A 12,295-nucleotide genomic window follows, 5' to 3' on the forward strand; every position below is an offset into this window, starting at 1 on the left:
CTTTGTGAGAAATATAACAACATTTGTCCTAAGAGTATAAACCTTTCTGAGAAATATAACAATAACATGTACCTTTAATTACTGCATTTTTTAATTTCTATCTCGAATAGTTTAGAAGGTGACATTCATACAAAAGATATACACATTTACACACGTTGTACTCATCTTAAAAAATGTATGCTTAGATGAAAGACCTATACACCAATATTCAAGGAAACATTCATCACAGTTCATGTTCCATGCGAAAATAGTCGAATATGATTTTATTAAGAAATTCAACAGAACCGTGTTTAAAAGTTGAAAAATTTATTATTGGATTTGCCATAATAATTATAATGATAATGAGCTATAAGTTCAGTTCATGTTCCATGCGCAAAGACTAAAATAAAATTTTATTAAGATCATTCAACATGACCGTGTTTAGAAGTTGAAAATTTTATTATTGGATTTGCCCTAATAATTATAATGATAATGAGCTATAAGTTTTCAATAGCAAAAATATCGTAATTATACATACCTTTACTATTATCCGTCAACACTTGATGAGTTATGAAATCATCGTCATCTTCGTCTTCCATTGTACCGTCACTTAGGGCTCCGTCAATTACTGCTAAATCGATTAGAGCATCGTGAAGTATGCATGCGTCGACCATTTGTTTAATTAATTCCGCAGAATATTATAGATATTAATACTATAAATTGAGAACAATTTGTAGCGTCAATATTAGATTTTGGGATGTTGAGAGGTAATAAATGATATTTTCAATCTCATGCAAGGATGAAAGAACACCAAGCAAGATCAGAAATGAAGGACATGGGGCATTAATGCTGGCAAGTTTATTGCCAATTATTAGAATTAAATATGTGGGTTTAGTACTATTAGATGCAAAAAAGTCTTAATTGTACAACACTACCATTAATGCATGCAGGGAAAATGTCGGCTCCGTTTTGCTCTGACCCGGACGCAAATGAGAGGTATTTGATCCGTCGCAAGCTTGCGACGGGTAGTTGCCTCGCAAATGAGAATTTGTGATTGTGCTAAGGGGTGATCCTCTTCCGACAGGTTTTATTGGATCTCAGCATTTCGTTCATGGCTGGACGTTGGGAATCAACGTAACACCATGGTCAAAAGTTGGATCTCAACGTTTGCTCAATGACTGAACCTTAGGTTGCACAAATTTCAGATTTACGCAAAAAACCGCAATTCTTGCTACTAGTCTACTACTAAGTCAATACGTGACGTAAATCAACTAACGAATAGATTTAACAAAGCGCAAAAAAATGAAAATTAACCAAATATTGAAGCGATTAAATTGTTTATGTGCCGGTGATTCGGGTTCCGTCATGTTAATTAATCTTGTTAATGGTTGTTGTTGGTTTTTTTGTTTAGTTTAGTTGATTTTTACTGGAGTTTGAGAGAAATTTTTTTAGAGATAAAAATGCATGTAAATATGCAAAGGTGATTATTGTCTTTTGAAATGAAAACGTGGTAGATAAACGGAATTACTTTTTCACATACGAATTTTACTCTTTCACATAAACTTTTTCATAAAGTTTCCATATCATACCCTTTTTCTCCTAGTCATAATCAAAAAATTAACTCTTGTATATACATCTTTCCCCAATATTAAATCTAATTAATCTGTTAAACAATGGATTATAATTCTTCAATTAGTGAATTAATTTTGTGTATTAGCGATTATTAGCACGTTTTATTGAAATTATAACTTTAATTTTGACTGAAATTAATATGTTCATGGGTGGTGAAAGACACGGTGGTTGACGGTTGTTCTGGGTATGCGCGGTGGTAGGGGGTGGTCAACGTCGGTTGTGGGCTGGGACAGGTGTCTTGAACGGAGGTTTGGTGGTGATGGGAAGGGAGATGACGGGTTGCGTGTTGTCGGCGTTGGGTTGTCGATGTCGGATTCTGGACTTGGGTTGTTGGCTGGGGGTAGTCGGCGTTGATGAGTCATAATTATATACATATTTATGCCTCCCCTTAATTGCTTTTGATACGGTTTTCGTGCTAGTTTATATCATTTACATGCCTTTTATGTTAGAATGTTGATACTTCTGCCTTTTGATGTTTAATGCAGGAATGATACATTTGAGGAACAAAGGAATGAAATGGGCATCGCGGAGTGAGCATGAAGGGATACACGAAGCATGGCACGAGAATCCATAAGAATGAAGGAAGAGAAGTTAAGAAGAAAACACGAAGAAAAGAGCTTCTTATTATAAGTGCCTACTTTGAAGAGCCATATCTCGAGTTCTACAACAGATTTTCAAGTGATTACAATTGGAGGTGAAAGCCTATCCTCTTAGCTTTCCAACGCCGTAAAAATCGCTTGTTTTTGACAAGTAACGAAGAAATGGCGGCCGTTTGAAGTTCAGTGCGAGAAGTAGGAAATTGGTGCCTCGATCGAGTCAACCTTGGCTCGATCGAGGAACTTCATGCTCGATCGAGTCACTCTCGACTCGATCGAGGAACCAACCTAATCAACTAAATTTCGCAATGTCGAGAGTTGGGTGTTCTTGAACTTTGGTGCCTCGATCGAGTCACCCTTGGCTCGATCGAGGAACCTTCCAGTTTTATAATTCCCGCAACTTTCCTTAAGTCGGTTATGTATTGCTATAAATACCAAAACTCGTACCCTAGGTTATTTTATGCCTTATTTTACATAGGTTTAGTATAGCTACCTTAGAAAACTCTCTAAAATACTTAGTTTAGTTTATTTATTGTTCTTACTTCCGGATCTAGCTATTTACGGTATTGTTCTTAATCTTTCCTTTATTATTAGTCATTTATTTCATTGTTCATCTTTTATGCTTGCAATCATGTTTCTTATTAATGTTATTGTTGTTCTTCTTTCTATTATGCGTAGCTAAATCTCTTATCTAGGGTGAAAGGGGATCTAGGTTGTTAGAAAAGGGATTATTATGAATTGATTGTTAAATTGCTCTTAATTGTTGTTTGATTATCGTACTACTTCTAATTAGTTAATTACTGATCAGAATTGATTAATTAGTCTTGCATAAACTAGGATTATCACCGACCGGGTTAAGACTAGTATAGGCCATGATAATTGAATAGAGATAATTTAATGATAGCGACCGCATGTTAAATTAGATCTAAAAGAAATATTGAATCGACCGATCATATGAGTTTCAACAATATAAATTGCTCAATCAATGAATTAAATTTTACCCTTTGACGACGACCTAGTGAACCCGATCCCTAGACCTTTTAATATTATTGTTATTCATCTTTTATTTACTTGCAATTAGTTGATTAACATACAAACAATCAAACCCCCAAAATTGGTTACCTTAAGACGGATTTAAATATAAATAAACTAGATAATCACCGCCACCCTGTGGATTCGACCCTGACTTACCGCTAGCTATTTTGTTAGTACTAAGCTAGGATTTATTTTGATTAAGGCAAACGACTGAAAATAACCTTATCAGGCGTGAACAAGGGTGGTGAATGGAGGTCAGATGGTGATGGTAACGGATGGACAGGTGGTGACCGGAGGACTACGGGTTGTCGCCTGTGTGTTGTTTGTTTCCTTTTGATTTTTTTTTAATATGAAAGATGGGTGATGTACTGATGTCGACTATGTTATTGTTTTGTTTTGAATTTTTTTTTTTAAATCTTAATTAGTTTTTCTTTTCTAAATATAAGTAATAATTAGTTTGCCGTCGATTGATCGAAGGTGGTGATTGAAGGTGGTGAACGGAAGTGGTGATTGGAGATGAGGGAAGAGAGAGGAAAAAAAAATTAATTGTGTGAGGGATGAAAAAATGACAAGGGTAATATTGTAAAAGTCATATGTAAAAGAGTAAAATCCGTATGTGAAAAAGCACGTCCCATACTAAAAGGTCGATAAAAATGAGCCCTCTAATTTTTAAACCCTTAACAATTTCAAAGCGTCTTGCTTGTGACGGGCTAATCCCGTCACAAGCTGAAGACCTCTCACAAAAAGGGAGAAGGGATAAGGTGGGGCACCCTCATGTGCTTCCCCACTCACATCTAGGGATGTCATTGGGGCGGGCGGTGGTGGATATAGGCTCCCTCGTACCCGTACCCACCAAGAAAAACTCGTACCCATCCCCGCCCCACCACCCGTGGCTGGTACAAATTTACAAAATCATCCCCGCCCCAACGGGTAAAATATAAAACCGTACCCGCCCCGCCTACCTATTAACCCACTACACCATAATTTTATTCGATAAATTTTTTCATAAAAGTTGGTTTAGTCACTATTAGTTTCCATTCTTTTTGAATTTACCTTTATAATTTTCATTTTTCACCAAATAAATTAGTAAAAAACTTTATAAAATAGCTATTATTATCATTATATCTTAACTATAACTAAATAAGATTTATAAAATTATCATAATCCTACAATTTTTTTTAATGATTGACGGGTAGGCGTGTAGGCGGGTATTAGGTGGGTAAGATGCGAAATCCATCCCCGCCCCATGACCCATGGCGGATATAATTTTCGTAACCGTACCCGCCCCACCACCCGCCAAAGCTCTACCCATCCCCGTTTGGTTGATTTTATTTTCTTAAAATCCAGAAGCCTGCTTCACCTTTCTGAAAGCGTCACATTAGCAGCATGAAGATCCCCAATTGAATTAGGGTTCCACCTTCTTACAATCATACTAAAAATCAATTATTTATCCCATTTCCCCCACCAAATTCTTCAATTCATGACTACCCTTTTAAGTTATTCATCCAATCTTTAATCATAACATGTCCAAGCGTCGTTATGATCGATCTCCGTCACCACCATCATCACCATACAAGAAGCATCATCAGCATCATGATCATCATCATCGCCAAAAACACCATGAAATTGGTAAGCGCCCTACTTTTAAATCATATGTTGATACCCCCAATTTACCCCTCAATATTAAATTACTGTGTGAAATTGTAGCAAACACACCTTCTTCATCTATTGAAAAGGTTTTAGATGATAGGGGTATAAGGGTAATTCAGGAAGATGTTGAGCATGTTATGAGATTGTCGTATGGGTATCCGGGTTCTGCAGTCAAGTTCTTTAGGTGGGCCGGGTTTCAATTGAATGATAGACATAGTCCTTATGCTTGGAATTTAGTTGTCGATTTGTTAGGTAAGAATTTGTTGTTTGATGCCATGTGGGATGCTGTTAAGTCTATGAAGGATGAAGGCTTGCTTTCCCTGGCAACTTTTGCTTCTGTCTTTAGTAGTTATGTCATTGCGGACCGAGTCGATGAGGCGTTGATGACGTTTGAGGTGATGGATAAGTATGGTGTCCGTAGGGATATTGTCGCGTTGAATTCACTATTGAGTGCCATTTGTAGGGAAGGGAGGACTGTTAAGGCTGATGAGTTCTTGAGGACGGTTAAGGACAGGATTAGGCCGGATTGTGACTCGTATGCGATTTTGTTGGAAGGGTGGGAGAATGAGGGGAATGTGGCTAATTCTAGGTTGACGTTTGGGGAAATGGTTGACGAGATTGGGTGGGACCCGAGAAATAGGCCGGCTTATGACTCGTTTCTGTGCACTTTGATGAAAGCTCCCAGTGGGTTTCATGACGCCTTGAAGTTCTTGAACACCATGAAGGATAGAGGGTGTTCCCCGGGGATTAAGTTTTTTGGGTTTGCTCTTGAAGAATGTGAGAGGAAAAGTGATGCTCGAGGTGCTGCGTTGCTATGGGAAGCAATGACAGTGAGGAGCGACTTTCAACCGGATGTTGACATGTACAATATGATGATCTCTTTGCATTGCCATCTGGGCAACTTTGAGATAGCTAGAAGGCATTTGGATGAGATGGTGTATGATGGAGTTTTCCCGGATTCTAAGAGTTATAATACTTTGTTTCAATACTTACTTAAGATGCGAAAGTTGGACGAGGCTTCATCTATATTTACAGAGATGGTGAAAAACGAGTGCCCGCCAAGCCAGGCAAATTGCATTGCTGCTGTGCGACTGTATCTGGATTCCGGGGAACCTCAAATGGCTATTAAGGTCTGGAAATTCATGGTAGAGAATTATAAATCTGACTTGGAAGACACCGGGAATTTCCTAGTTTCAGAGCTTCGTGAGTGTAATCGACTACAAGAAGCAGTTAAGTATGCTGAAGATATGATCGATCGCAAGATAAAATTGAGCTCGTCATCATTAGCAAAATTGAAACAGAGCCTTGTAAAGGCTGGAAAGGGTCCTGTATATGACGAATTGTTGAAGAAGTGGAAATTACATTAAGATGGTCGTCTGGTTCAGCATTTGTTAAGCTGCATTTACAATTAATGACCGCTAAGTGGCTAACTACTACAATATCAAACCTTAGCTAGAGCATGCCAGTACTATTAAAGAAAAGGTCATGGTGTACACTAGAGATCAGTAGTGTTTTATTGTCTTTATTTTTTCTTGGGTATTTCCTCGATTTTGTGTACTCACAGTTGTATGGTAATTTATCGAGGCTAACAATATTTAGTGCACATTTTTTATATATTCTTGTCAAATTTTGTTCCTGGCATTGTCCAATATGTTCTGCTGTATGTATTGAAATTGTTAATTGTATTTATGCGGAATTTACTGATTCATTAATAAAGCTGAAAATCTCAATCTATGTTCTCAAAGTTAAGTGTCGTACAACCGATTTCCATTGTTGACAATGCATTTATCATGCTGATTCTGAAACGAGTGTTCCCTTGTTACCACAATGAGACTCGAGAAGCGTAGGTCAGCACCGAGTTTCATAACATTGTAAATCATAGGTAAGCGACACTCACGACATCAAAAGGCATGTTGGAAATGATACAGAAAATACTCAAGTTTAATACATGAACCAGTATAAACAACAATGCTTCAAACTCTACTTTGACCTTAATGTCGAAAGAAAACTTATCAGAGAAAAAAAAAACGCTGTTTCTACAAAGAGAACGCCCTATTTGGCAAACAACCTAGAATATCTTGGCAACATCTTTAACCAAACCACGATTAGCTCGGGCAAACTCAGTGAACTCCTCGAAGGAAATGAAGCCATCACCATCAATATCAATCTCGGCCATCATTCGAGTAACTTCCTCAACTGTGACGGATCCTAGAGTTTGGAGGGATTCTCCAAGCTCAGAGGAAGATATCTTGCCATCGCCATTGGTGTCGAATTGCTTGAAGATTCTCTCCCGGTCAGAAATCTCTTGGGGTGTATCCTCAGCAGCCATGATGACAGTTATTTGATGAGCAAATTTAAAGCACAAAGATTGGTATTGTAGAATAATAATTGCGAAATTATTAAGTCGGATATATTCAGGGTTGCTGAGATTTAAATAGAGGCTGTGTTGTGCTTAAAGAAGAGAGAACCTTCAATAAAAATGGTGGGTATGAGAGCAATTGTAGGATCACCGTACAGTTTTATAGTATGTTTAAAAATAGTGAGCAAGATTCTGAGGTCCAATTTTGATTTCGAAAATTATATCCAAACATAGAATGGCACGGTCTTTGTCCCTGGAAGTAGAGTTGCGCAAAGGCAAAGGCATAGGGCAGTTTGAGTGTAATTCATATGATATACCCTCAGCATTTTGTGACAGCAGCTAAGCAAGTGCAGTGGAATGCTGCAGCAGAACGTTATTGACTCGGAACCAAGATGGTACTCTGCGCCTGCAGCTGAACCAGGTTGTTTTCACGAGGAATAGGCCGGGGCTCATGTGCTAACCACACTGATACATCATGTAGCAATATCTATGTGAAATATGGGATGTATCAAATTGGCTAGCGGTTCCCTTTAAGTTTCGAATTTTGCCCGAAATACCCATTTTTTTTTGTTCCGAAAAACTTTTTTTTCAAGTCGTGATTCTCGAAAAGATAATCAATTTGAAGAAAAAAAATCGTCACTTTCTGAACTCGTAAACACGAGTTATAGCCTCTTAAAGTTTTCCGGATCAAAAAGTTGGGTATTTTGGGCAAAACATTAAAGTTCAAGGGTACGGCGTTCATTTTTCGAATTGGCTATATGTTTGAAGAGTCTTCTGCTCTTAGCTATGGACTAATGGGCTATGGCATGCATGACTCATGTGCTGAACTAAAATGGCTTTTGATTCATCATCAACTCCGTTACCAAATGTAACTAGTTGGCCCAAATGACACCAAGTATTCGATCATATGATAAATGAACAAGTCAGGTCCATTAACACACTTTGAGCCCTTCTAACAGTGCGGTAGTTGCTTACGACACAATCTAAGTAGCACGGACTCTTTTCTAAACGTGCGTATTCGTGTTTATAACTATAAAATATTTTTTTTTTTATTAAATTTAATAAAAGTTTTCTAAATTTCATAAAATGTAGTGCCAAGTGTCCGTCTCCGTGTCCATACTTGAATCCGTTTGGGTGCAACCTAAACGACAATTCTTTTAGTTAAACCTTCTTATTATACTATAAGACGTACTCAATTTAAATTAAGATTTCATTAAAGTAAAAGAAACAAAACAAAAAGGTAGTTGAACCTTCTAATTACGGTCCGTCTCATTATAGACGGTCACTATCCGTCTATAGTTATAGACGGATAGTGGTCCTCTCACAAAATTAAAGTGGGAGGGTAAATGGGGTATCAATTTTCCACCCACTTACACTATTCACTTTCATTTGTGAGAGGAAACTATCCGTCTATAGCTATAAACGGATAGTGTCCGTCTATAAAGAGAATTTGTGTTCTAATTATTATAAGACGTACGCAATCATTAAGCCGCCTTTATTTAATAATCTTTGATTTAAAACTTGAAAAGGAAGATATTATTAATACACAAATGACATAAACCTTGTTGAGTCCGTACAAATGGGTAAATAATGACCAATCAAGGCAATAATTGAGCAAGTGTCTTAAAAGAGTTAAAACGCACCACGTTATGGACTTATGGTAATATGGTTATTTCAAAAAGGGTAACATTGTACATTCATATTCTAATTCCATACCTAAATAAATATCATTCTTTAATAATGAGACAATCATCACTTTCACCCACCTAACTACGCTACTGCTTAATTTGACATCTCTTTCAGTTTATATCTCAATTTCCATTTTGGTACGTACACCTAATTCAGTTTCTTTCAGTTTCCTATCTTGAAAATTATACCTTATTCCGTTTTAATATAAGTTCAAACAGGTTCTACCCTATAACTAATAAAATTATGTTAATTTCCAACATTTGCGATTAAATATCTAGTTTTATTTCATGAGACCCTAGTCTTTTTATATGGACTCTGATACCGTATTAAGAAATAAGAGGGAATTTTGGAGGAATTTTTAACCTGCCTTTACATTTATGAATTCTTGAGTATATACATGTGACTCTGCTCCTTAAAAGCGGAAGCTACAACTAATAATAAATGTGATACTACCATCTAATTATAACAAGAAACAATACAAATAAAGTATACGTGTAATATTTACGATTTGTATGCATATCTCAACATAACATCAATTCATGGAGATTAGAAACACAACAATATTACAATTGTAAAATGACAACTAAATCTGAATTTGAAACAAATACAAAGTGTCATGTATCACCAAATCATTCCCAAACATTGACATCGAAATTCCAAAGATTGTCCTCCCATATGTTATGTTGTTCAACTGGAGTAATGGGTGAGCGTGACATTTCAATGTTTGAAGTGGGCCACATATTTAATCCATCTTGAGTATTGGGCTTTTTGTACCCAAGCCCATCTCCATTCCCGTTTAATTGTTCAACACCGATGTCTTCCTCATTCACTTCAACCAACTTCTCCCACCACCTTGCATTTGCATCATTGTCGTCTTCGTCTTCGTTTTCGTCCTCCTCTTCGTCTAATAATGAGTTGCGCAATAAGGATGTCTCGATTGGCCCATTGTCGACCACGTTTGATTCGCCCATGGATAATGGATCGGCCTTATTCAACACTAATAAGGATGATGTCTTGGGGAGGGTACAAGGTTGAGGCCTTACAATATGAGAGTGCATGGTAATAACGTTAGGGTGTTTCGGAGGGCGGGATGGAGGAGACAACTTCTTGTGTAGATGGGTATTCCAGTAATTCTTCACGTCGTTAGCAGTTCGTCCTGGAATTCTACCTGCTATTAACGACCATTTGTTTCCTAAAAGTTTATGGAGTCTTATAATAAGGTCGACTTCATCTTCACTGAACTCTCCTCGTTTGATGTTTGGTTTTAAGTAATTTAACCAACGTAATCTGCAACTTTTTCGACATCTACTCAATCCTGGAGAAAATAACAACAATATAATTACACGGAGTGTCTAAAGAATCCCGATAAATTATGGGGTTTAAAATTGCATCATAATATTACCACTTCGTGATTACAAGAAAGACTAGCCTAAAATCAACAAGTCTATATAATATACTCCAAAGAACCTAATCAGTAGTGGAGCGAGGGGGGCTAGCAGTGGTGATCGTCCCCGCTTATGTTTGAAAATTTTCGAATTTTTTAGTTAAATTTTTCGAATTTTTTCAAGGTCCCTTATGATATTACCCTCCCGCTCTCATTGAAAATTTTCACCCACGCTGACTTAAAATCCTGGCTCTGTTACTGAACCTAATTGTGTTTGGATTGAGAGAAAGGGAAGGGAAGGAAATTGAAGGATGCGAAATCCGTTGTATGATTAGCAAAATAAAGGTAGAAAGATTTGAAGGCTTCATTTCCCTTCTACAAGGTAAATTATTTCTCATCAATGTAGACAAAATTTGGAAGGAAAATCAACTCGTCCATTCCCCCTCCGCTCACCTTCCCTTCCCTCCTTCACCCTCTCCTCCTTTTTTCTCCTTTTTTACTATAATATAAGAAAAAAACTACTCCCTCCAATTTTCTTTTATCTTCCCCTTTCTTTTGGGCACAAAAATTAAGAAAGGGGAAGAAAAAATTAATAAAGTAGAATAAAGTATTGTAAGTTGTGAAATTTATAGGTGAGGGAAAATAATAAAGAATGAATAATGAATAAAGAATAGATAAAGTAATGGGAGTTGTTGATTTTTTAGGAGAGAAAAATTAATAAAAAATAAATGAAACTTACCAAAAAAGGAAAGAGAGAATATAATCAAACTTGTGTGAAAAAGGAAAGAGGGAATATAATCAAATTTATATTTTGGATCTTAGTAACCACCGAAAACATATACTCCTTCCGTTCCGATCATTTGGTGTCCTTTGGTTTTGGCATAAAGACCAAGAAATAAAAGAGAAGATAGTCAATTACTAAATCGACCAAATTGAGTGGGAATAACCAAATTATTCGTCAAATGCATTCCTAATATAGAAAGGACAACAAATGACTGAAACACCCCAAAATAAAAAAAAGGACAACAAATAAACGAGACAAGGAAGTATTATTGTTGGCAGTTAGCAAACGCATCCATAATCAAATTAATCACGTCTGCATCAAAATCAATCTATTATTTATGTACTGTAGCAACGTACTTGAATTCACAATAAAAATTCCTATATACTATAGTTTTACATAAGAAAACAAATTAATATTCAGCATCGTAGAAACAAGAATAATACTCGATTTATATATATAAGTAAACATACCAGCTCTTTGAGGAACACGATGCCAACTCCCTTCACCAAATTTGTCAATGCATTTACGAAGGAGATTATCTTCTTCATCCGTCCATGAACCCTTCTTAATGCTATTACGTATATTCGTTTTATTATTGTACATGATTTTTATTTGCAGGTTTATTATTTTATGACACTTACTTAAGATATAGATAAATGGACGTGTCGACGAAAGAAATAATTGATCTACTTGGATTGGTAATGGTAGATATTCAAGTAACGAGGCAACAAGGTAGCTACTTAGTATGTACGTGTATATATATTTACAAATTTGATTGACGAAATAATGTATCGACGTGCACGTAAATTACGCCACAACTTATATGTTTTCATACAGTACGTGCTGCTTGCTTACATCTTACATTGCTACATGAGAGGTTTGTTTTACTTTTCATTCATGCTTCTCTGTATTTGGACCCAAGCTTACTTTTACTTCTCTTCTCTCAATCCGATGACACGATTTAAGCATAAATAGGATTATACATCCAGTTGTACCATAAGCATTGTACAACCAAAGTATATAAATTCGAGCTTATATGTATTTTTTCTGAGATAATTCAAAGTTTATGTTTTTAATGTGTAAATGGATGAGTTCAATACTTTCTAATAAAGCTCATATTATTTAACATAAAGCTCGGATACTTTATTACAAAACTCAAATTCTACACCGTACAACATATACAACTG

General features: G+C 36.3%; 2 protein-coding genes across 2 annotated transcripts; one reads left to right on the forward strand and one right to left on the reverse strand.

Annotated features, from left to right (window-relative positions):
* Nucleotides 1-4,559: 4,559 nt before the first annotated feature.
* Nucleotides 4,560-6,636, forward strand: LOC141612525 (pentatricopeptide repeat-containing protein At5g15010, mitochondrial-like). The gene has a single exon (XM_074431343.1). The coding sequence runs from the start codon at nucleotides 4,766-4,768 to the stop codon at nucleotides 6,257-6,259; it is 1,494 nt and encodes a 497-aa protein (XP_074287444.1). The 5' UTR covers nucleotides 4,560-4,765; the 3' UTR covers nucleotides 6,260-6,636.
* Nucleotides 6,637-9,453: 2,817 nt separating this feature from the next.
* Nucleotides 9,454-11,895, reverse strand: LOC141612526 (transcription factor MYB1-like). The gene is made up of 2 exons (XM_074431344.1): nucleotides 11,579-11,895; nucleotides 9,454-10,255 (listed from the first exon to the last, which is right to left on the reverse strand). Exons 1-2 carry the CDS (start codon nucleotides 11,709-11,711, stop codon nucleotides 9,570-9,572), a joined length of 819 nt encoding a protein of 272 aa, XP_074287445.1. The 5' UTR covers nucleotides 11,712-11,895; the 3' UTR covers nucleotides 9,454-9,569.
* Between the last annotated feature and the right edge of the window lie 400 nt (nucleotides 11,896-12,295).

The sequence above is a fragment of the Silene latifolia genome, chromosome 11, assembly GCF_048544455.1.
Source record: "Silene latifolia isolate original U9 population chromosome 11, ASM4854445v1, whole genome shotgun sequence".
NCBI lineage: Eukaryota > Viridiplantae > Streptophyta > Magnoliopsida > Caryophyllales > Caryophyllaceae > Silene > Silene latifolia.